The following is a 26,137-nucleotide window of genomic DNA, read 5'->3' on the forward strand; positions in this document are numbered from 1 at the left end:
ATTGATACCCTCAAAAAAGTTTTCATTTTAAAGATATATATTTCTTTATTTTTAAAGAATTTTGGAATGGTTTCTCCCATATAGAACAATTATACATTGTTCTGTCAGTAGAAAACTTCATTGGATAATAAAGTAGTCTTCTTTGCTGCTATAACTTACCCATCAAACTACTTCTTCCACTAACATTTCCATTGGATTGAAAAGTGATCATATTAAGAAAAGAGAGGAAATGATAATGGGTTGTCTGTAATATTTCCTATCTGCAAGTATCATGTTCTCCAGCCTTTCTCCTTGTTCTTGAGGAATGTACAGTCAGATTGCACAAACCTAGCAGAATCAGGACAGAACTGCTTACATGGAGTACCCTGTGGAGCTGATAGTACACACAGCAAGAAATTTGTTTTAGGACTTACTAGATAGCATGTTGCCTAGGAGGCAGTGCTCTAGTATAATCATCAGGATGCCTTATAAAAACAGATCTGAAGGAGTACAAAGGAAAGCTATTTGCAATGCACTACAATACATTTTATTGAGTGTACACAACCAGGAAAGGTATGTTCTGTACTTCTGAGCACATCTGTAGACACCCCTACAAGTATATACCCAAGGAAGTATTCTTTTCCTAATGTGAAATAAAGACCAAAAAGTAACAGCATGTGGGCATAAAACTTAATGTGACATTTTGCATAAAAAGTAAAAGGGGGTGATACTCTGTTTTCATTTTCCTAACATTTAATTTTGACCACCTCAAGTCTTCCTGCACTTTAACTTAACTACAGCCTTTTTGTCACTTCCCGTCATGTAAATTGTACAACATTTCTGTGAGATGATAAACAGGTGTTAGTTTTCATTCTGGCGGCAATGGCATTTTGGTGCAGGATGAAATAATCCTACCATTAAATAAGAAGCTCACAGTGGTGTTGTGAAGCTTAATTTGTTTGGAAAATGCTTTGCAGTATTCAGATGAAAGGCACTCTGGATATTCAAAGTATTATTACTGCACAGCTGGTGGTCTACACACTGCAGATGTTTCTTCCATGCTGTTGCATGGTTACTTAAGTGGCTTCTCTGTGCAGATGTTCAAAAGTGACTATGCACAACCTCCTCTGTCTGTGTTTTTTGACACGGATTTTATTGCTGCTTGACTTTTGATCTTAAAAAGAATATTCCTTCACTGGTGAGGCTGTTTTTTTTTTTTTCTTTCTTTGTTTTTTTTTTCCCTTTTTTTCCTCCCCCCAAAGCTAGTAGGTGCTATGTGAACGTGTGACTATGTCCTTGTTGGTTCAGCCCTTGTTGCAAATGACAGCATCTGCAGATATTTACTGTGTGCCTTTCTCTTTAGCCTCCATTTCCTTCTGTGGCTTTTACTCATTCCCACAGTGTTTGACTCCAGGGATTCTGCCTCTTCTGTTAATATTCCACCACCATCACTCTCTTCATGCAGACATGATGATTCCCTTTGTACTCTTTGCCCAGATGGGATCAAGGACTTCATTGCCTCCTGATTCTTTCTTTCCATGGCTGCTGCTACTGTTGCATAAAGGGATTGCTAAGAACCACTGGGCTTGACATTCACAATAGCATAATCTCTGTAAGTAGATCTTAAGATATGAAGAAATTCTTAATGCATAAATAGTGCTATTCTTTACTTGTAAGTGGAGAGACGTATAGTCCGACAACAGTTGATATCCACGTGGAGTGTGCTGAAGATGCACAAATCTCCATGGAGATGCTATATGATTTCATTAATCTATTTGGCGAGGAAGACAGTGTTAAAATTTATGATCATCTTGTTGTGTTATAATTTTAGCAAATGGCAAGATATTAAATGCAACACAAGGGTGACTGAGTAAACAAGACCTTGTTTAACCTGAAGTCCAATAGACAGCCTGTTGCATTACTGACCTAGGACTAAAACAGGATCAAATCTGTATATACACTCTGGAGAGTTTCTTCTGAATTATTTGAAAAATAGTTCTCTCTGGGCAACATGTTCAAGAAACACCATGTTGCATCTCAGAGGAATGAGCCCTGGCCACATATCTCTGGGAGAGACTCTGGGAAAGCAGAGGCTCAAAGTTTGCATCCAGACAAATAACTTCAGAGAGTAAGGACAAAACACATCACTTTTTGTATCACTTTCTACAGAATTTACCATGAATCAAAGCAGAAGGTGCAGTCTTTACCCAGGAAAGGTAAGTCTGAAGATGAGACACCTGGTGAAGACAAGACTTGCTACATTGCAAGGCTAATTGTGTCTTAAAGACAGTCATTTTCCCTGATTTTTAAGTGTGTAGCAATTTGCCAATGCTGATTAAATCTCCTAAATGGCATCTCTGGAGACCACAGCTACTTTTTATACACAGACTGATATGACATAGGTATAAATATATACATTTCTGTAGACTCCTATGATCCTACCAAAGTGCCTCTTCCTTTTTATGGTTTCATTTTGGTAGGTACAGCTTTCATTCTGTCTCTCTAATGTCTCTGAACTGTAAGAATTGCTATTGATATGTGTAATAGCATCTTCCACATCCTTGCATGCTCCCAGAGGACAGACTTACGGTACTGCCCCATCTTTTTTGTTTTCTCCTGGACTACTGGTATTGCTCTTATTCCTCTTCTTTCAATGCAGCTTTTCCTAATAGTCATATGGCCTGCATTACTGAAATGGGAGATGGAAGAAGGAAAGGAAGGAAGGTGGGAGGGAAGGATGAGTTTCTAGTGTCTTCTCATCTCCCCTGATTCATAACCAGTGCCTCCTCCCTTCCTCTGATATATTCCTTTGCTCATTCTGGTTAAGTATCTCAGCTGAAATGTAGTGATCATATGGGTAACATTTGGGTGCATATCATCTTGTTCATTACGATGTGATCCTGTTTGATTTACTCATTGCTTGGTAATAAAAGTTTCTTCTACACATGATAAAAATTGCGTTAAATTACTGGCACCAGAATAGTGGCTGAAAATCAATCAGGCAGGAGGGTTTTTTACTCCTGCCACTTTGGCTTGAGATTGAAATGTTTCATACAGTAGCTCTGCTAGGAATAAGCTGGGCTTCCTTACTAACGTAATAAAATGCAGACCATCCTGAGGGGATGAGGGAGTTGCATTCCAAAACTTGCACTGCAAGCGACCAAAGCTTAATGGAAAACTTTGAAAAGATTCTATTAAAAACCAATTTTCCTTCTATATATCATACACTCTATTTTATGCTTTCCCTGCTCCCTCCTTTTTTCCTTACTGGCACAAAAACAGGATCTTTGTTTTGACAGAGCTAATCTGCTCATGCTTTCATATGGGCCCTCAGGCTCCCCACCTGTGGAAAGATCCATGGGAGCAGAAAATCTACCGAGTGGGTGCCACATGCTCACCTCAAAGGGAAGAAATCTGTGGCCTCCCAGAAGTATGGACTCTAAACCTTGCGGTTCCCAAGGACCCATGGAGAACATAACTATGAAGCCTGTGTAACCTCCAGCAACAGCTTTTCCTTCCTTATTACCTTCTGGGATTTCCCTCTGCTGTCAGCTGGGCTTCTTTAGGAGAGATGCTGCACTGGCTGCTTTGCCAAGCTGAGCTGCTTCCCTGCTTCTGACGGTGGAAAGGAGTAGCCTGTGCTGACAATTTCTACCCACAAACCTCGCTGGTGAGAAATGTTGAGAGTAGCTTGCAACCACTGCCAAGTTTGACAGCAAGCTTCATAACAAACTGGTACTGCTCTGAGATCTTTCTGCTGTTTCTGTGGGGAGGCCAGGGAAGATTTTATGGAGTGAAAAGTGATGGAGAGAGAATGAATTGCTTTATGGCTCCATCAGGCAACATCCTCACAGTGGCTAACACCAGGCACAAATTTGCTTGGTAAAGACTCCACTTAGCCAACAAAAAGAAGCAAAGTCAAATTCAGATGCTTAGGACTTTTTATACAAGACAAACCCCAGAAGTAATCTTAGCGTGTTACCTTCACCACTGGGCATCACCAAGAGAGTAGCAGAAAAATAACTCAGAAGTGTGGACCTAATGAGGTTGTGATCATTTTGTGTGATAGGGAGGGTTTGCTCATGGTCATGGCCAACATTTCACTTTAAAGACTGATGATTTGCATCAGAGCTCTCTTTGTATTTAGCCGAGTAAAGTACTGTGCCTGAGCCAACACACTGAAAGGTAAGTTTGTCATGAAGAACAAACCTTGGCTCTGTGTTCTTGCATCATCTCATTCCACCTCACCCAGAATTAGGTCATTCTGACTTTATAATATTCTTGTGGGTTCCTGTGGCTCCTGGGCAAGGCCAATATGTCGTGGAGTCACTATGTCTAGTACAGGAAACTTTAATTCATAGCATTTTAATTCAGGAAGATTGAATTTAATGTATAACCATGCCCTGAAAGCGTCTGGATCCTTCAAAGCCTTGAAGTACAGCAAGAAAAGCTGATGATGGTTCTGAATCTTGACTTCTGTGTTGTCAGTAGGAAAATTACCATTGATTTCACCGGAGCCAGCATTTCAAGCACAGTATTTTCAGGCTCTGTATGGTGTTTTACAGTTGAGATCTTGCACTAAGGTTAAAGAACTGTTGTAGCACACAGAGCATCGCTTATCTAAAGCTTTCTTTATGTGAAGTGCAGACTAAGCCAAAACTGACCATAGGTCAGAGACTAGAAGCCAGCTCCCTTACTCCTGGCTGAATGCTGGGCCACTGTCAAGCTGTTACGCTCACTGGAACAGGACCATGACAGCACTGCCACTCTTTTAAGACAACCTGGCTCTGTGGGTGAGAGGCCCTCATGGTTGAGATGCCGGTTGAGCCTATCCCTGCCAATGACCATGCAGCCTTGGAAACATGTGGAGTAAAAGCAGATGTGTCTGAAGAAATGTAAAAGGAGGTACTAAGTCTCCAGCATTGCCAGGATGCATTGACAGGGTCAGGGCAACCAAGCCAGGACCACAGCTTTGGATTCAGGTGTATGAACTCTGCCTAAATCATACCTTAATGTGCCTACATCTTCCTATGGGTCTGGGCCAAGACCACACAGGAAGTCATAAAACTGGGAAGAGAGTGTTTTTTGAATGTTTCAATTCAGGTAAGTTGGCCCTTGTGCCACTTTTTGCAAGTCCTCTTTCTAGCCCATTATCTTTGATGGTGAGCAAAGAGTGAAACTTCTGAGATTAAATGCAATGTGTGTGCGTGACACGGTGGTAGTGTGACATGCTCATGGTAAATCTAACTTTGCTGAAATAGGATTTTGGCTTCTGCTTTGTAAAGGAACCAAGATGAGGAGGGAGGCTGTTTTCTAAGTAACGATCTCCTGTCTACTCTTTCCCTTACTCTCTCTCTCTCTCTCATATTCCATCTGGAACCAGCAACTTTTTAAATGCTCTGCAGCCACCTAGAGGAAAAATATGCTTGATCAAAGTTAATTTCATACGGGTTAAGCCACAGAGTGGGCTCTGCAGAGTTTAAGAATGAGAGTTTCAAAACTAGCCAGCCTGTTTGAGGTATCACAAGACCTCCTTGGATATATATACAGGGAATCATCATCAAAAGCTGAAGATAACTTCAGTTTACATTTACACTTTGGAAATATTTCCTGTGTCACGTTCTCATTGTGCTCGTTATTGGATATGGCATATTTTTATGATAGATAGCGTAGCAGAATTGCAATATATTTAGTTGGTAGAGAGTAGATGACCTGCTTTTTATTTTAGAAGATTTAAATCTTGTGGTATTTTACATGGCTATTTCATGACTATGGCAATATGTAGATGGTTTGTGTTTCTCTAAGGTCATGACTTTAAAACCTCTCAATAATTTTTGAGGTTCTATCTAGGATGTTTATAAAGTCCTGACAACTCTGGCTTTTCTTGGATGAGGACTGTCACACAGAATACACTAATGGGCTCTCTGTCTACTACAGTGAAAGTTTATGCAGTCATATTAGATTAATTTGCCATGTTCATTTGCACTGTAAATGTAAAAAACAAAATTAAACTGCTGATTGAAAGAACCACTTGAATGCTATGAATTTAAATATTAAAGCAGTTTTTTTTTTTTTTTTTTTTTTTTTTTTTTTTCCTGGGTTGCAATGACTGTTGTTTTCTCTCTGTAGGTAAGATATGACAGTTCACTCTCTGCTTGAAGAACTAGAAACTAGGTGGAATCTTCTTTAAAAATAGAGTCTAGGCACAGAGAAAAAGATAAAATTTTATGTCAATTATATAATGCAAAAGGTGCAAAATAAGGTGCATTTTCTGTGGTAGCTATGCCAAAGGACACTGCAAATTCCCTCATGGATTAACTCAGTTGCAAGGCAAATTCACATTAGCAGTGTAAGTGCTAGGCTAGGCAGGTTTCTCACATAGTGAGAAAAACAAAAGTGTAAAAGTATTAGTATGGATATTCAGAAGGTCCACTAAGACATTGTCCCTATCTTTTCCTCTCATAAGAAAGACTTGATTACACATCTGAAATGCTAGTGGTCAGTTGAAGTAGCTTGAATACTGATGTGTTATTTCAGAACATGATAAATAATAAGGAATCTCATTGGTTTAAGAAATCCAAAATAGAAGATTGTGAAATTTGGGGATTTGTCTAGGTTGTGGGTTCTGAGGAGAGACGATGGGGTTCTGGATGCAGAAAGAAGGTCAGTGTGGCCCAAACACTGCAGCAGTGTTTACAGCCACAGCCATAGGGAATCAGTGACAAGCAAATAGGCTGCAGTCCTTAGGTCACTGGGACTGTGAAAGATGGGATTTTTGCTAGAAAATCCCTTAGGAGGTGACTTTCTTTCTGAATATTAAGCCCTCAGGGCACCAAGACTGGTTGCCAGACAGCTTTGGACAAATGCATGATCTGCTGTATTGGGTAGCATATTTTTTACTAGTTATGTGATGCACATTTGCAAGTGTATGACTGTGGATATAAACTTAAGAAATATGTGTCCTCAGAAACCAGGTTCCAGTTTTTGAACCTCCAGTGTCATGTTCCAGGTGATACTTCTAACTATGCATCTGTATCTTTTTGTTGGTCCAAACTTTTTTATTGCAGTTAGCCTCTTAATAATTATTTTGGAAACTGTCTGTTCTATAGCAGTTATTATGGTCCTTGTTTTTTCCAACCAAATATATAAGCTATAGAGCATACAACATACAGGCAGCCAAATGTTTTTGTTTGTTTGTTTGTTTTTTTGCTTTTTTTTTTTTTTCAGTAATCCCACCAAAAAAAAAGTGGAACAACTTGCATGCATACTGCTTGAGTAAGCAAGTAAAAGAAGGCAATTATAAACAGGCATGTTTCAGTGTGGTATTGGGCACATACTTGAAATGCTGTGTGTCTTCTTTGTTCCAGTAATTCTGGATGCAAAATGCTAATCCTGTGTGCACAGGGAAGTTGTTTTTAACAGTTTCACTTTGAGGTATATGCTATGTGTGAACTCAGACTCAAACCAAAGTGGTTGAGTTCTCATACATACAACTATTTCTTTCGAATGTCATGACTTTAAAAGTTACACTCTGCATGCCCCAGCAAAACTGAAACAGAATAGCAGGGGAAAACCTTTTCCCACTTTCTGAAAGAGTGAGAGTACAAGGGGTCAGCTCTTCCAGGGCTGTGTGCGGATGGCATTTCTCTATTCTGCTGGAGATTTTCAGCAAAAATCCACTCCCAGTAAAGGTAGCAAGACAGCTGCTCAACTGTATTGTAACCTTCAGCTCTAGGAAATATTCTGAGTCATACCAGATGCTTCTTGGAGCCCAGCATGGGACTTCATTGTCTTCTTCAGTCATGGCTCAGCTATTTCCCCACGGAGGGATTTTAGCCATCCTTTCCATTCTTAGGACCAGAAAGAACATTTAAACCCACAGATGCCTGTAAGGTCCAAGCACAAGATAGAAAAAGCCTATTTGAGACATTGGGGGAAATACGAAGAAAGAAGTAGGGAAGGTTGCTCTTCTGTTTTGCTCTTTATTTGGTTCTTCCCCCTTCTCTCCTTTTAAATGGCTTTACCACTGCTACTACATAGTCAGGGAAGATTATAAATATGATGTCAGAGTAGTGCTGTTTTGAGAACTTTAATTTGATACAGTTTTAGAAAATGTTCCAGAATGTTTCATTGTTCATTTTACCATATTCTTGTGGGTAATGTTGGTTAAGGCAATAAAATGCAAATCTGGCACAGTATACTCTTTTTTCATAAAGGTTAAAAATACACATAGAACACTCTTTTTGGCATTTTCCAAAGGCTTTTGGATAATACTTTTAGCAGCATGTGGTACAGGCTTATGGTGATATTGTGCAGCACAGTATGCTTTTTCAGAAGTCTGCATGTACCTTCACTTATTCAGTGTCACTGGAAAATATCATTTTTGCTTACACTTTTTGAAGAAAGCATGGGTTCTGACTACTTTTATAGGAGCTGGATATGCAAAGGAATCAAAATTGAATTACTGTCTGTCTGTGCTATGTTAGAAATTACCAACAATAATTATCACTTTCATTTAAAACATCCTTTTCCCAAGTTGACTGAACTCCTCCAAATATCTTTTGGAAGGGTGCCTTGGCATGGCAGGGATGGATGTGAATATCTTGTGTAATTTTGTTTAATTGACTCTGAGTGCCAAGTCTATCTCTGGAGCAGGAACAATGGTAGGCAGTTAAATTAGGACTCTTCGGTGTGAGTGTAAAGTGACTGCTGTGCCCAAGAAACCTTAAACCACATATAGCTCTATCCGTTTTGTGGAGATGTGTGTTTTAACATTTTTTTTTTTCTGCTGGCCTCCTCATGGCAATACCATCCATGGTTGACTCAAATTTGCACAAAAATCAGGGACTGGGATGAAATTCAAACACATGATTCAAATGTTGCAAACTCCTCCTCAGAAACCAACCAAAAATAACTGTGATACTCTCAAGCATTCTCAAGCCAATCATCTATTTATAGGAATGAGATTTCCCTATGGAAAGTATATACCTGCTGTAGATTTGCTCTGCAGTGCTCACAGAAGATGTGCTGTGAGTTCTTTCTCTGCTCCCAGGTTTTTAGAGTTTTTTGATCCAGATCTTACCAGAAACAATGTGATGGAGTGTTGCTAACATTGTTATAGATGCCTTTAATAGATCCGCAATTTAAGGAAATGTTACCATTGTTCTAATGTGTAGGAAATGCATGGAGGGTGCAGGTATACTTATCTGGTCTTAGAAGAAATGCTTTATGAAAATGACTGCCTTTGCTGCATGAAACAGTCTGTCCCCCAGGCAAATACTTTGAATGAATGCTCAATTGATGTAAGGACTTTTGTATTTCTGTAGCCTCCAAAATTACCTCCCTCATGAGTTATTTGCTGCTTCTGTATTAAAATTAATAAATTCTGAAGAAAGCGAGAATGATCTCAGGGCTCTGATCTCAAGCCTCTCAGCCATAAAAAGACTCCAGCTGTAAATAACAAGCTTCAATACTTCAGTAAGATTAGACATGCACATACAGACAAAATACAGTTTACAACAGGAACAGCATGAGCCTTTGCATTATATATTGGAGCATGGCTCATCTTCTCATTTTTTTACCTTGTAAAATAAGTTCTCTGGTGGGGGCCATAAGTAATGGCAACTCCTTGAAACTTTATAGGAAAAACAGCCCATAAAAACTTTATTCTAATAATGGAGCTACTGACGGAAGCCATTGGTTTTTATTTTTCCTATGAAAGAGGAAAATGGAGGTCTAATTTTGGATCAGGAAAAATAAATCCTGAGTTTTGCTGCTCAATTGTGAGTACTTCAGTGTGGTTATAGGAACCCAGCCTCACTGTTGTGTAGATTTTGGCTATTTTCATAACCGGTGCTAAAATAGGCCAACATTGTACCAAAACTCCAATGTGGCATACTGGTAAGTTCTTATGATAAGTCTGTCTCACAGGTTGGTGGGACTGGAGATTAATGCTTCTCCCTAGGCCAATGACCCTCCAGTCAATGGAGTTTGTAAGCATACAGCTTATGCCCAGTATGGAGGACAAGCCCTTACATGGACTGATGTCTGAATTTTCATGTATGTAAAATGGGGATGGTGATGCACCAACTCCAAGATCTTCTGTAAAGTCTTCTGAGACCTAGTGGTGTAATGGTGAAGGGGAGGATGTTAGTGTTTTCTGTCTGCAGAAAGCCACTTCCTGAAAGTACCAGAAGGTCTGAAAAGTGCCCCCATTCCTGTTGAGAAATGAGGTTTCATATGTATATAATGCAAAACGGCACAGTCCTTCCTGATATGACAGTGTTTGGATTTGTGTGCACTGCAAAGTGAAAGGAGGGACTGATGATGTTTAGGAAGTGACACTGAATATCTGCAATTTCAGTTCCACGTGGCACAGACTGAAGCTGTGGGATTCACTGCTGATCTTTCCTCCTTTTTCACAGAACATGTAGCACAGGACTCAATTCTTTGCCCTTTGTGAGACTTGGAGACTTTCCATGGTTTAATGTGAAAAAGGGCTGTTGCTAAAGGAGCATACTCATCCAGTTCACTTTGAAGTTGTGGAAGCAGTGTGTGTATGTGTGTCTCCTTCAAGGGTGTGTCCCCCAGCTGCCGGATGCCTTCACTTTCATGGATTTCCCTCTGCAACAGTTTGTGATTATACACACCCAATTAGCACCATCTCTAACACACACCCTGCAGGCAGCACAGGCAGCATCAAAAGGAATCACAGTGAGGCACTTAGTGCCAGTGGAGGACTGAGAGGTTCGGCTGTGCTCGGGTACTTATTTGGAGCTGGGGTTCACAACTGGTGCTAAATTAGGCCTACATTGGAGCTGGGGCTCCAAATAAAGTGTTTTTGAGAAGGAGGGCTCACAGGAAGAACAGTACTTCTTCCCTAGCTGAATAGGAACAGGTTCAAAGCCTTTTATTCATTGTGTTCTTAAGTGTCCACATGTCTCTCTGCACTGTACATCTTTCTCTGGGAGAACAGCATGTGAGCTGCATTATTTATCTCAAATACTATGCAGAGAAAATGACTGAATAGCAAAAGTCTGCTTTGTTCCACATGTAGGTATGTATATGCACATATTACACTGGTCATTGGTAAGGTGTCTTTTTAAAAGAGCATGTCAGCAAGAGAGTAGGGATCTGGGAAGCTGTGACTGAGTTTAAAGGATGAGTAATAGAGAGAAACAACATTTCTCACTGTCCCCTTGGACCTTCCTCAGATGGACTCTGGGGTTATTTCACTGTTACACAAGTGTGTGTGATTTGAGTAAGAGGACTTAACAATTATGTATATGCATAAATAATTATGTCAGTTTGCCTAAGATCAAAATTCCTGTCTTTTTAAGCATCATTCTGTCCTGTTCTGAAAATATGATTCTGGGAGCCATTTCCTTACATTTGGTGGTGATAAGATTTTCTCTACTATTTAAGATGTTGAAACAATAGGACACCAGCACAGACAAATATTTTTTTTAGAAATATAAATATGTCCTTAAAATAAATTTATTTTGGACCACAACATCATTGCATTTTGATATGATTCCACTATGGGCAGAATTAAGGCTGATTCAAGTATTCTGGATGTATTTCCATAGCAGGTAAAACAGCTTAATTTTATCAGTGACTTCCACTGTGGTCTTCCTGTGGGATTCTTTCTATATGACTCTAATGGTTTGATGCTTAAGTTTCTGGAATGTATTCTCACTTTTAGTTCACTTAAAGCAAATGTTTTGTTCTTGGAAAAATCACAATACCCCAGAAGGCCTAAAGTCTCCTTCAGTGGGCAGTATGGTAACTTGACAGTATGGCTTCACTGTTGATGTAACTCCAACAATTTAGTAAAAGAGTATTTTTATGTTGTTTGAACGGTCAGTTTAGAGTACAGATAAGCCCAAAGCCTCTGCATACATGCAGTTAGAGTTGCAGAATCTAACAAAGAAGTTTGAATTGTGTCAGTCACTGGAGAAGGTGAAAAAAAGCCATAGGTATACTGAAGATTTTTGAAAGGGGAATGGGTGAGGACTGCACACAAGAATAGGATTGTAAATTTATATAATGAAGCATTCCCTAATGACTCTCCAATATAACTGTAACAATAACTCTGAGAAATATAATTAAATACAAAAAGGATTCATGGTTGGAAAAAGAATTACAGAACCAGTGCCAAAGTTTGCCCATGGAACAGTGCCAACACTCCCTCAGTAGCCACCCCATAGCAAAAGGGGGGTCCTTTCCCAGAACTGCCCTTTGACTGTCATGGTGATTTGGCACAGTTTCCCGCAGGGTGCACTGAAGGGAAGCAATGACTCTGTTGGCTATCAAACAGACCACATACTTGCTCCCTGCTAATTTGAGAAGTGATATAAAAAGACCCCTTCCTTCCTACCCAACTACCAATCCATCTAACTACAAATAATATTAATATTACTATTAATGCCTTAAACTTGCCACTAAGAAATTTTACAAGGAATAAAAAGGTTTTATTTTGATTGACTGGGCTTGGCAGTTGTGCATATAGTTTCCTTTACTATCATCTTTCATAATTATTTAAGCTTAAAAATAATTAGAAATTGTAATTCATTAATAGAACATCTGCAGTCTGATGACTGGTCCTCAGCCAAGCCTAGGGAGTGAGCCAGCAGCTGTCACCAGGATAAAACACTTCAGGAAAATAAAAATTACACAAGCAATTAGGTGTGTAATGAATCAGAGTATTGTTTGTTTTGAATGTGGCATGCTACCTTCCTTAGTGAACACACATGCTGAACACCGTAGCAAATAATGCTGATCCCAGCCAAACTGCACATTTCATTCTGGAGCCTGCCTGGATGCCTACAGCCATTCTAATGCCAAGGGCTAATGGTGTAGCATCATCTAGCACATGCGTATAGCAGCTAGACTCAAACAGTGTGCTTGCCCTGCTGCCATCCTGCAGGCTGGGAACACTGCCCTCGCCTCCCTAATCCACAAAACCATGCCCGGGCTTGGTCATGAAGAGTACCATAAATGTGGTATTAATTAGAAAGACTAAGTGATTGATGGAGAGCCTTGAGATTTCCTGACCTGATGCAAGCACCTAAGTTAGCTGTCACCGCACTGACTCACTGCAGAAGGTGGCATCCCCCTCTGAGTAATGTAAGAACTGCAGTTATGCTTCAAAAGCAGAAGTACCTCAGGCTTAGGGTTTTATAAGTTCTAAGGCAGGAAGTCAGTGAACACATAACCAACCTGGCACTGGCAAGCATCCCTAAGCACCTTTGGCATTGAAAGTAAATCTTAGTGGGGAGCAGTAAAACACTACTAGCTAGCACAGAAATGATGAGATGATGGAATGGTATTTTTGATTACTGACTTTATCTGTGGAGATAGCTACAGATCTTCTTTGTGATAATAATCTGCTGCAGTAGCAAACAAGCACCTATTTCCCTGTAAAAAGAGAAATACATATTCCAAATGGCATTGGGGATATGAAGTGGTTCATGCTATGGGCAGAACAGAATGCTAGCAGATCACAGGCACATTTTGGCCAAAGGAAACAGTGTGAACTTATTTAGTGTGTCATGTAAAAAGGTTACCCTTTGTGCTTACACAAGGTCTTTTATCAGCTAACAATGTCAAACAAGGCCAAAGACATAGTGCTGATATGTTCCTTACAGCCTATCAGCTGTTATACCCAAGCAGCAACATCTGTTACTGGAAAGGATGTAAAGGGACCCCACCACAGAACTAAAGTAAAGCTACATTGCCCCTGGAAACTAAAGTTATTTCAAATGAAAACCACTGGTCTGTAAATGTGAACATTTTATATATATTTGATCCAAAGCAATTCTGTTTATTCATATTATGTATATATTGATAAATGCAGGACAGGTAACCTTTTTACATTAGCACTTATGTTGCTTATTTGTCACATTGACTTTTTAGGTAATTTCACGATGGGGATTCACTGACAGTAAAAATAAACACTGATGGAAATGTTAAGCAGAACTGTTAGGCACAACCATATAAAAGGTCACTGAATCAGCCAGTAACTCTGACAAGGGAAAATATTCCTCTTAAAGGTGTGTTGTTGGCAGAAGGGAAAAACAAGTTTGTCCGACATGAAACTGTTGGAGAGTGTCCAGAGGAGGGCTACGAAGATGGTGAAAGGCCTGGAGGGGAAGACGTACGAGGAACGGCTGAGGGCACTGGGCCTGTTCAGCCTGGAGAAGAGGAGGCTGAGGGGAGACCTCATCGCAGTCTACAACTTCCTCGTAAGGGGGTGTCGAGAGGCAGGAGACCTTTTCTCCATTAACACCAGTGACAGGACCCGCGGGAACGGGGTTAAGCTGAGGCAGGGGAAATTTAGGCTTGACATCAGGAGGGGGTTCTTCACAGAGAGGGTGGTTGCACACTGGAACAGGCTCCCCAGGGAAGTGGTCCCTGCACCGAGCCTGTCTGAATTTAAGAAGAGATTGGACTGTGCACTTAGTCACATGGTCTGAACTTTTGGGTAGACCTGTGCAGTGTCAAGAGTTGGACTTGATGATCCTTAAGGGTCCCTTCCAACTCAGGATATTCTATGATTCTATGATTCTATGATTCTAATCCTCTCACCTAGTTTTGAATAGATCTCCCAGTGACTCCAAAGCATCCTACAGGCATAAGGGCATTAGATTAATTTGCTGAGATGCTTGCTCCTTTTCCAGACACTAGCTATCGGGAAGGTTTCTGGAAAAGGAGGCCCATATCCATCTTTTTCCTAAAGACAGTTGAATTTTTGATCCACAGCAAGAGCAGTTAATATGGAGAGTTCATCTGTGACTTTAGTCCTTCTGGAGATCTTGTGCTTCTCACAAGTGTTGCCTTGATCTCTCAGGCACCCTAGAGGACCCTAGGGTGCAAGGTGCTCTTGCCCATTGACCCTCACAGTCCATGCACGGAACAGTCCCTGGAAAGCAGAAGAATGGAGGCCCTGACTGTGTCTTCCTCACACGGGCTGTGTGTCTTCCTCACACCTTGTCCCTCCCTCCACTTGGAGCAGCAGATACTTGGCAATTCTTAATTTGCATTTCTGTGTTTGCAGAAGCGTTTAAGCATTTTGCATATGCAGAAACTGTCAACTGCAAATCTGCTGTCTCTTGCCAGTTGTATTTTAGATCTGTGCCAAATGGGCACATATTTTGGATTAGCTAACTTGAAATATAGTGGTGACAAACGCAGTAGCAGTTTTTCTTAGGGCCATGTTAGTAGCTTTGCTCCCTGACATGTTTTGTGGTGATTCCATCTCATGCAATGGAAGATGGTGCTATTAACAAGTGCCTGGGGGGTTTCCTAGCATAAGAACTGCTCAGCTATGCTGCATCAGCCTGTCTCCATTTAGTTGTGCATTTGGCAGTGTTGCTGCTGAGAAAACAGACATATAGCTGCTTTGGGGCCTTCAAAGTGGGGGGAAGCTGGAGGTGACCTGGAGAGAAGTTCTCATTCCTTGCATTGAAGGACATGTGCTCATTTCCTGCAGAAGTCACCCATTTAACACTGCTGCTTTGTTATTAATAGTATTATTACATTATAACTTTCCAGTAATGGGAAAGAAGCCTTTATCTTGTGTTGGTGCAAATCATTTTGGAGTTTGCTTCCTACCACTGTGGTCTTGGTCCTCTCTGCCTGGCATTTCTTGGTTCTTATTCTCACATCCCTGTTCCCATGTGGTTCTCTCCTTGTTGCTCTTAAGCGTTCCCTGCATTAGAACAGCACATCAAAAAAGAGACATGAAGTTACATTTGGCAGCAGAAAAGCAAATGTTTAAGTTTCTTGTTGCTTAGTTTTCTGTGGCATCAGACTCTGTGTGACTGGAGAATAAATGATTCCAAACCTTGGTGAGATAATTGCTAAATCTTTCCTTGCTTATTTGTTCCGGGGCTTTGTTCTGCAGGTCCTGTGTGACAGACATGTGCGAGTGTCCAGTTCATAAAAACTGCTATTGCGAATCATTCCTGGCCTATGCTCGAGCCTGTCAGCGAGAAGGGTTGAAAGTCCAGTGGGTACCTGAGCAGCACTGTGCAGGTAAGAATTTTGGGATGGCATCTTTGTAACCCAGTGATTAGGTTAATAGGCTCTTATCCTTTTGCTGGTGGAGGACGATCAGAAATGACCTGGCTAGAACTGGAGTTACATCATCAGTGAAGTTATGTGCTGAGGTATGGAGAGGGACCTTACCAGGAACAATTCTGAATCATCAAATACTGCAGATGTTTATTTAGTTACAAAACTTGCCACTTCTAATGTTAGCTAGCATATGTACTTTTAGCATATGTACTAGCATATGTACTTTTAGCATATGTACTAGCATATGTACTTTTAGCATATGTACATTTTATGTACTTTCTGGAAGAAGTGCATGCTTTTTCCTTTCAGAGTATGTCCACATATGATTGCAGATAATGTTTAAACTCCTTTGACCTCCTGTTAAAGCACAGCTGTATTTCCTGAGACAAAATACATATATGATTGCAGAAGGTTCAACAAGGGAAGAAGAAAGAATGTCTTTAATGGTAATATCAAAATGCAGACATGCATTAAGTCTGGAACTTGGACCAAATTCTGCATGTGATTAGGACTGCATTAATTGTAAGTAATTGTGAGTAATTGCTTCCATGAGAAGCGGTGGCCTGTGGTCATAGTCACTTGAAGTAAAATGCAATATTACAGATTAATATTTCCCCCGATGATGGTCTCATTAATTTATGACACTCTATAACAGCCTTGGTTTGCCTGGAAATGTATTCAGATTTATGTAAAGCCATTGACAGTAGTTGGAAAGAAACGAGACAAAGATACTCAGTGCTGGTCAAAGAGCTATTGCTCTGTGGTCTATTTTGGTGATTGTGTGTGGCTCAGGGTCTACTCTCTCAACTTCAATTTCCTTTTCTGTTGTAGGCACAATAGCAGGAATGGGTGAGTGACAGAGCAAATTACATTTGATTTACTGTTCCCAAAAGGCTTATTTTTTCTTATGAAGGAACAGAACAATCCAAACAGGGTGTCAGTAAGTGAAAGCACTGTTAAAGGATATGGTCTCAGCACTAATAACATATACAATTTTAATCTATCGATCCAGTAGCAGATCCATGTGGAAACTGAAATAAGCAGCCTGACTTTTTTTTTTTTGACCAAAGCTCTTCAGACCAAGACCCCACTATACAAGATGCCGTAAAATGAATAAAAACTCCAGTACTTGCCTTAAAGAGTTTATACAACTGTTGGCATATCACAAGTTCACTAATTGAGGCTTCTATTCACATTTTTTCTGTCATTTTACCAGGGGCAAGAACATTTTCTAAGGCAAAAAAAGTCCTTGAGCGAACATTATGAAGGAATTTAAACACACGTATTCCATTAAAGCTAATGAAAGAAGTTCTTAAATCCACTTGAGTTTTTTAACCTCAGTTCAGACTTCTAGAGGGGAAGGGGAAATCTTGTTAAGCAGAAAATATAGATAAACTGTATGTGGTCAAGTACCCTCAAAACACTTACTTTAGCATACAGTGTTAAATAAGTAGCACGATCTTCTATAGTGAGTTGTACGGTAAGCATTAAAGTGCATCCACTGCATCTGTAAAATGCGTCCTTATGTTACCAGTGGCCTGCACCAAGATTTTATTCTTTAACTTACTTTTTTCTTCCCCAAACTCATAGTTACAATTATTGTGTCCTAATTATGGATAAAAGTTTCTGGGTATGAAACAATATATCTGTAATAAAACTTGAGCGTTCTGTGACTTTCATTTCCTGTTTGACATTTCATAGCTGGTGGGATACTTGGAAGAGCTGTGTTCTGATGGAAATGGAGTATACTTATTAGTATAGTCAGGTTTTAATTATTCTTTTGTGTGTTATAAAACCAGATCTTGTGTGGTTGCCAGCTCCTCTACCCTGACTGCTGCACACTTAACTCATTTTTATAATCTTTAGAAAGCTTGTGTTGTCTGGACAGCCAGCCAAACAGGATGCTCAGAAAGCTGAATTATATGTCCTGTTCCCTACATGCTCTTCCTCCCTCCTCAGTGCAGCATCATATCCTCCTCTAAGTCCTCTGTGAAATACTACAGCGCAAGGCTTGCTGTCCTTTGAGGCTGTCTCAGTAAAGGGAGTATCATTTAACAGGAGGGGTGAAGAGAAGAAGCTAATGAGTATGGAAAAGGGCTAGGGATGATTGGTGAGATCTGAATGGGAACTGATAGGGTTTGGAAAGGAATTCAGGTTTGCATGAGGAGTGAGACTTGTTAGGACAGACACAGGAAAAATATGATGTATTAACAAAGCAAACAAACAAAAACAGGAGCGTCAGGGAGAAGGAATGAAGAAGTAAGAGAATATGATGGAGAGGGAATAGAAGGGATAGAAATGGAAGGAAGAGGTTTTGAAAAGGAGATATAATATATATATATATACATTTTAAGCCCCAAAAAATCATAAGGAAGCAATTTTAAAAGTGTGATTAAGTAAACTGAGGATGGTGAAAGGCCTTGGGCCATAGCAATCTAACGCTGAATTTCTAAGGGCACTGAGGGAAAGATGACTCTAGGATGGCTGATGTCAGTAACTCCCTGCCATGGACATACCCACACAGAAAAAGCAGATAGGGAATATAATAGAGTGCAAAGTGCACATGGTAGCATTGATGTGCTGGCATGCTCCAACAACTTCATAAAAGCTGAACAATTTTCTCCTTTCATCCCTTTATGATCAGTCAGGCTAGACAATGATCAGTCAAACTAGAGGAAGATGAGCCTGTATCTGATTTTCACTCTTCTCTGCTGGGTCCCCTCTTCTCTGCTGTGGAATTTTCTGGCCAAAGTCACTCTTTTTACCTGCTACATCTCGGTTTTCTTTAATCTTTCTAATTCTATGTGAATATGCATCAGAAGGGGGAAGGCTACTCTGACTTCTCAGTGGAAACTTATTAAAAACTGAAAGTTTGAAAGATCAACAGAACTGTATCATGATAAGAGCAGTGCTCAGGTTTATTGCCTTCTACTTCTCTGTGTTTAAAGGACATTTTGTGAATTTCAAGCTCCACAAGTGACATCTAATTTGAAAGTCCTTCAAAACACCTTGAAAGCCCAAACTATGCAACAAGAAGCTGCATGATGCACTTATGCACAAATACTAGCTCAGAAATTTCTGTGGAAGCAGATTTACCAGATATCATACTACAAGGGGAGTCTTCAGCAGTTCCATGTTAGGTACTTTGACTTTTATATCGGGGAGCAAAAATTCCTCCTAAAAAATTACAGCTATGTCTACAAAGACGGGTGCTGACAGATACAAGCCTTCTCTGTGAAAGTGCCAAACTGGCTGGAATAAGCCAGCTCTGGTCTGAAAACTGTATAGCCTTATTAGGCAGGGTTTATTAGCTCAGGCACAGTGCTGTATTTATGTGACTATATGGCTTCTGGACTGGAGCTGGCTATCGTCCTGCCAGCTCAGAAAGTGGTCTGAGGAAGCTCACATCTGTCATGCCAAACACATGTTCTAGAAGAAGAGTGGAAAAATCCTGTTGGGACTGGTAACATTGCAAAATGCAGTATTATTAGTAACTTTTGTGCTTTTTTTTGCTAGTGGACTGAGCAAGTTATTACTAACAGGACTTAGTTCTATAAGAGAGGAATTTGCCTCAAAAGATGGGTGCAAAGGCATAACTTCTGTTTTCCATGTTTACAAGGTACTGATTCATTTCAGCAGTCCCTGAGAAGCCTACTGCAGAATGCCTTTATTTTTATTTTTTAAACTGTTGATGACGTGGAATGTTCTGGATCAATCACACCACATGTTAACAACTGAAGCACTCAACAATAAAAACCATCCGGGGAACTTTAACAGCAACTATTGTACTTTTCTGATTTTTCCCTTGGCAGTAAGTTAATAACCCCATTATGGACTGACTACAGCAGAAATTAGAGACGTCATGTCTTCTCCATGGGATCATCTCAAGGAGAAGGAAGTATCTGGACATGCAAGAGGGCATCTATCCTTATGTGGTAGAGTAGAGCTGGGGAGAACTTATGGGTACCACAGCTGTTGAAGGCAGCCTGTAATATATTCTCTTTTACTCTGGGGCAGACATGAGGAAGTGGAAAGGAAACCTTGAGCCAACTTTCCTCAAAACCAACAGCTAAGGCACCAAAAAGAGCTCAGGTGGAATAAATAGGCTGGCTATTACTGCCATAAAGCTTTGTGGAATTAAGCCTATACAGGCTAAAATCTTAAGGTCACGGCCTCTTTAAGACAACTCATGTTGTGCTTTGAGCATCTCAGTCTACTTTTATAGACAATTAATATGTTTGCAAAATATATTAATATGTTTGGAAGCTCCTGGAAACTCTGCACATTTTTCTTTCCACTCTAGGGATTTGATCTCTATTCTTAACACATTGTGTAAGTGTAATTTGTAGTGAATCTAGTGTATTACTGTATGCATAATATTGCTTGCATGTTTTTTCCACCTTCTGAAATTCCTATTTCCCTTTTAAATTTCATTTAAATTCTTCCTTTTGTTTATTCTCTTCTTCAATGTGCACAGAAGTTATGCAGAGGAAGATAGAAATCTAAAGCTTGAAAAAAAGTCCCCAAAGGCAGAATAAGCCTATCATCTCAAACATTCCTAAAAGATAATTTTCCCAACTTATTCTAAAATGATGTTCAATAAGAGATGCCTCACAGAGCTCTTAAGTAGCTTTTTCTAGTGCTTTTTCCTGCTTAGAGCTAGAAAACTTTATTTTCTAATATCTACCTTATATCTAATATCTTTCTAATATTTATATGTTGATTCTCTGTAACTCCAAGGTTGTTTTCTGCTGTACTAGCCATCTTTTTGTTTGCACATTTAATACCTGTGTCCTGAGAACTTTCCAGAATTCCTTCCTTCTTCAGTGCTGTCTTTACATTTGCATAGATGCTATAAAATGTGTAAGAAGTAAAACTTGCAAGAAGCTGATGCTGTTTTGAAGATCACTTTGTTACTGCAGAAGAACCCCTTAAATTTATGATGCCTTAGCACTAAGACTTCCATCTTTCCTGTAACTCTCTTAGAGACTTTAGTGCTTTAATCAGTTTATTTCTGCACATATTCTCTTTATGAATAATAGCAACACTGTAGTGACACTCTGAGGCTAGTCCACACAACAAAACAGTACTTTCTGTCCAGAGCAGTACTCTTCTTTAACAAAATCTGCACTTTCAATCTCTCCCAAAATGGAAGAAACCTTTTATAATTCAGCCACCTCTCTGTAAATAGCAAGAGATGTTTCTGGATGCTTGAGAGTCTGTTACCATCTGTAAACTATTTTAACAGTTGTTTTTGCCATCAGCACAGCTGTTAGAAAGAGTAACAGGCTCTTATTTGCTATTGAACCATGGATTATTCTCCATACTAAAAAGGCAGGATATAAAATGTTAAGAGTTTAAATATTGATCTGGTGGCCTTATAGTGCTTTTAGCTGAGCCTGCAGTAGTCTTTATGTTGGAAACCCATTGAACTGCCAACTACATAAATCATTGAATAGATACTGGAATCATTAGGTACGAGAATCCTCATTCTCAGTGATTCCTTGATAAAATAGCACAAAAGATAGAAATCATTGATTTTTTTATTTTATTTTTTTATAAAAGAAATGGTGCTGCTGAATTAACAACATAGTTTTGGTTTGCTACAATATGCAATATTGAAAGTATAATCTTAGAAATAGAAAGCCTGTTGTGGTGAATGACTGTCTTTTTCTGTAATAGTGGAATTGGTAATAACTGTCCATGTAAATGTTTCAGGAATTTTTGATAAAAGACATTATAACAAGTAAGTAAAAAATGCTAGTCATTAAATACAAGACACAGATCTGCTTCTAGACAGAAACTTTGCCAAAGGTTTATAGACTGTCAGTTTTGTTAAAATTCTCAAGATGTTCAAGACTGCTAAGAACTTGATACCTTTTTGATTAGGAATGTTGCTACCTTTACATTTGTCATGTAAAGTCATGTTGCATTTCATGCAGTGGAATCTCTTTACAATTAGCTTTTTCTTCTAGATGATCATAATACCAAAATGTACCTTTTGATATTTGCAGTAAAAAGCAGGCAACAAGATATGTAAATTTTCTTGTGTGTCCTTACCTGGCTTTGTGTAACACTCAACTTCTGTTCCTTTTGATTGTCTTTCAGCAACCCAGTGTAAACACGGTGCAGTTTATGATACCTGTGGTCCGGGATGTGTCAAAACATGTGACAACTGGAATGAGATTGGACCATGCAACAAGCCCTGCGTTGCAGGGTGCCACTGTCCAGCAAATCTAGTTCTTCACAAAGGAAGATGCATCAAGCCAGTCCTATGCCCGCAGCGATGACATTTGTTCTCTCTCAGCGGACACTAACGTGGGCGTCACTGACCCCCCTGATGCTCACAGCCAGTGAAGGACTACAGCTGTTTGTGTGCAGATTCTGCAATGTACACATCTACTCACAGAGTGTAAATATGGTCCTGTGTGTGTATTTATGTGTGCTTAGGTATACACACATGGCACCAACAAAGATAAATAAATGTATACTGTGTGTATGTAGATACACATATCTATACACAAGTGCCCTAAACATAATTACAACCCATATATTTATATATATGTACACACACAAATATACATCATTTCTATATATCATAGAAGGATGAAATATTATATGTATATTTTTTGCTATAAAGTTTATGTATTGTTATTTCTAAAACCCTAATCTGTAAGTCATTGTATAAATAAACCAGGTGTTTTTAATATAATATAGTGGCATGAAAAGATTGGTTGACTTTACCATTGCATGAGTTTGTTTTTTCCAAGGAAACTTTCCTAGGGCCACAGCATGGCCAGACTGGATTAGTTTCAACACAGAACCTGGATTTACAGTTGTACAGGAAACACATTTCTCTGGGGATGGAGGATTTATCTAGGAATATTTCATGCGTACCTTAGAGCTGCATAGTGATTGGTGACAGTGCTTAATCACACAGAGAAAGCTAAGGATCAGCTCTTATGCTTTACTGAAATAACTGTGCAAAAGGATTTCCAAAGCTGATTGGCCAAGTGCCAGCAGAGAGAGATTTCTTTCTGGAACACCACCAAGGGTCAAGGGCCAGATTTTCAAAAGTGTTCAACACCCAGCAGCCTGCTTTGAAAATTTGACCACTTCCCATTTCATATCCTAATACCCCATCTATGTTGTTGTGCTTGGCAGTAGCTGTGAATACACAATAAGGAGCTTGAAGAAAATATTCATGCATGTTTTAGCCCCTTTAGCATGTTCTAAATTGCTGTGTTTGTTTCGTATTCCACCGTGAATTGGAGTTTTTGATTTCAGTGTGCCTTAAAACATGAAATAATGCTGGGTTTAGTAACTCATTTATTCTATCAGCATGGTTAAGAAAAAAGACAAATTCACCCTTTCAAAAAAAAACATTAGAGAATGTCAGATGCTAATTGGAGAACTGCAATTTATTTCCTTACTGGTCTTTTGCTTGAGGTTTATGAACATACGGGCTCTGTGAAGTTTGCATGACTTTTGAAGTCTCCCAGGGGAGCAGCAGTAATATGGGATTTCATTAGAAACTGTTAAAAGAGCCATGCAACTTTCTCAAGCCTGAAGAGGGGGGGATAGGGGGGGTGTGGGGAGGAGAGCAATTTTTCTTCTACTGGAAAACCTCTTGTAGAGCCTGATGGAATGTTCTCTTGAGATGATAGAAATCTTCGGACATCTGACTGAGGTTTATAATGAAGTAATATCCTCCCACACAGCTACTTTGATTATGCCTTACATTGAAATTGCACATTGTGATGCTTTGAACAATTTTCCCCTTTAATTCTTCGCCCTCCAGGAAGCTTTGCAGGGTCTGAGTTTGCAGTGAGTGTGTGGGTACAACACATTTTGGGTTATACAGCCTGTCTGAGATCCTGTCTTGGAGGAAGATGCTGAGTGAGCATGGGTACCATAGACACCACGCTGTTCAAAATGCTGTACCACCACAGTGTTAAAAAGAGCTGGGCAAATAATGCCAGGAGCATTCCACAGATGTTTGTCCAAATCTTGAATAAACTCAGCTTGCTCTTTTTATGTCCCTTTTGTGTTCGTTTTCTCGGAACAATCAAATAATTCAGTTTTACTGGCAGAGTGGGTTTCAAAGCCACATACTCAAGTGCGCTGGGAAGCAGAATTGCAAATGTGCAGATTCTGTCAGAGCAGGAAACTGAGAGGGTTTTATGCGGCTCATGTGATAATTGAATAGTGAAGCTAAAGTTGAAAACAATTGCAATTGGTCCATGGAGTTAAAACATGGAATAGCCGTCATTAAAATAATCTAAAGCATCAGTTATACCACAGCATACGGCATTTGAACAACAGTTATACCACAGATACGGCATTTAAACTATTAAAAAGGTTGTTTGCCCAGCTCTAGGTTAGGATAGATTTTCACTACTGATTGATTTTCATTACTTACTGTGTTTCCAAAACAAAATAAATAAATAAATAAATAAATAAATAGATAAATAAATAAATAAATAAATAAATAAATAAATAAATAAGTGAATTGCATAGATGAACAGTGTATAGAGGTGTCCTTCCCTTTTCTTCTCCTGTTAGATGAAGGTAAGTGAAAGGTGAAGGGAGAGCCCTCCAGCTCTCTCAGGCCACTGATTGCATTCAAGCAATGCTTAATTGCTGCCAGGTGAAGAGGTGACACAGACTGTCTGTAGGATGAGTTCTTTATTTTTTTAGTCCTAAAATGGTTCAGTTTGAAACCTGACCTACAGGTCACTGCAAAATGACTCATTCCTCAGTATAGCTTTTCTACATCTGCCTAATTAAGGGCAGCCCCCTGCTTTAGTGATGTGGACTGAGGAATAAAGTGGTTTTACCTCTAAGCTGTCTGATTGCGCCCTAGAGCTGTGCTGTAGAGATTTTTCCTCCAAATGCCGCAGTTATCGAGGCCATGGTGGAGCTATCATCTGCCCAGTTCTTGTGTATAATCTAAAGTAAAGGAGGTCTGCTTTTCTAGAGACTACCCTCACATTTCAACTTTGCATGGGCTTTATATCCTTATCTGTGGCTACCCTGTGCTATTCATTGTATGGTTACAACTGAGCTATTCAGACCATATCAGTTCCAGTTAGGGTTGTCTCACTCCACTCTCCTGTTTGCCCTTTTTCCAGACTATTCAAAAGTCGAAAGTCTGGCCCAATAACATCAATAACAACATTACCATCAGCCTCAGAGAGTTTGGTTTACAGCACATCTTCTTTCTTAGTGCAGCATTCTTTCTAATTCTGCTGTCTTGGCTCATGAAATATTACCCCAGGATGCTAGAGCTGGAAACTTCCTGTGTACAACTGGAGATTTATTTCTGACAAAATTCACTGATAATCCAATTTTAGTATGCTATGGCAATAATGTGGTAAATATGTGATTAAATGTGTTTTTTTTTAATAATATGATGTGGTGTATTTACCATACAAAACCGCTTGTTTTTGTCTTGCTTGTACTTATGTCAATCTGTGCACATAACTTTTTGCCAATTCATTAAGGTGAAATATATTTGAAGGAGCAGATGTTCCAACCAAAGAGGGATCAAAAGGAAAGTCTGAGTCGCAGTGTTGCAATCCAGTGGATGGACTCAAGGAAAGACTTGGATCAATAGCTTTGCTGTTAACCTGCTGTGCATAAGCAGGGTTGCATAACCCTGGCAAGTCATTTAATACTCTGTACTTCAGTGGGGAAATGAAGCATTTATGTTTATGCATCTTTTTTTACATTTGTAGATTGAAACTGTTCTGAAATGCTAAACCTCACTGGAGGGAATGTCAGCTGGTATTTTACCAATCTACCCAGGTCTGCTTTGGATCAGGTTGTCCATATCTCCCATATCACTGTCACTTCGAAGTCAGCTTTCAGTTGGCATATATGGAGGTAGAATACATTTACTTCCCCCCTCATTTACTTTCAACTGAGTCTATTTTTATCATATACGTTGAAGTTTATAAACCATGAAGTCAAACCACAGCCAAGCAGAGCAATTTAAGGTGTAGCCCAAGACCCTGTAGGTACTCCTACATCTTCCAAGAACACCGTTCTTCCATGGAGTTAGTTATGCACTTGT

The 26,137-nt window shown here is 39.6% G+C and overlaps 1 protein-coding gene across 7 annotated transcripts in view; it reads left to right on the forward strand.

The window, feature by feature from the left end:
- Window positions 1-24,101, forward strand: part of BMPER (BMP binding endothelial regulator) — a 167,097-nt gene extending 142,996 nt beyond the window's left edge. For 6 of the 7 annotated variants that reach the window (XM_068670404.1, XM_068670402.1, XM_068670406.1 and 3 more), the window contains 2 exons: window positions 15,887-16,017; window positions 22,168-24,101. In XM_068670404.1, coding sequence (XP_068526505.1) covers window positions 15,887-16,017; window positions 22,168-22,349 — 313 coding nt within the window. In that variant the 3' untranslated portion in view covers window positions 22,350-24,101. The remainder of the gene's footprint in view (window positions 1-15,886; window positions 16,018-22,167) is intronic. The other variant, XM_068670407.1, reaches the window with a different exon arrangement.
- The last annotated feature ends 2,036 nt before the right edge of the window (window positions 24,102-26,137 follow it).

This window comes from Anas acuta, chromosome 2 (assembly GCF_963932015.1).
Source record: "Anas acuta chromosome 2, bAnaAcu1.1, whole genome shotgun sequence".
Taxonomy (NCBI): domain Eukaryota; kingdom Metazoa; phylum Chordata; class Aves; order Anseriformes; family Anatidae; genus Anas; species Anas acuta.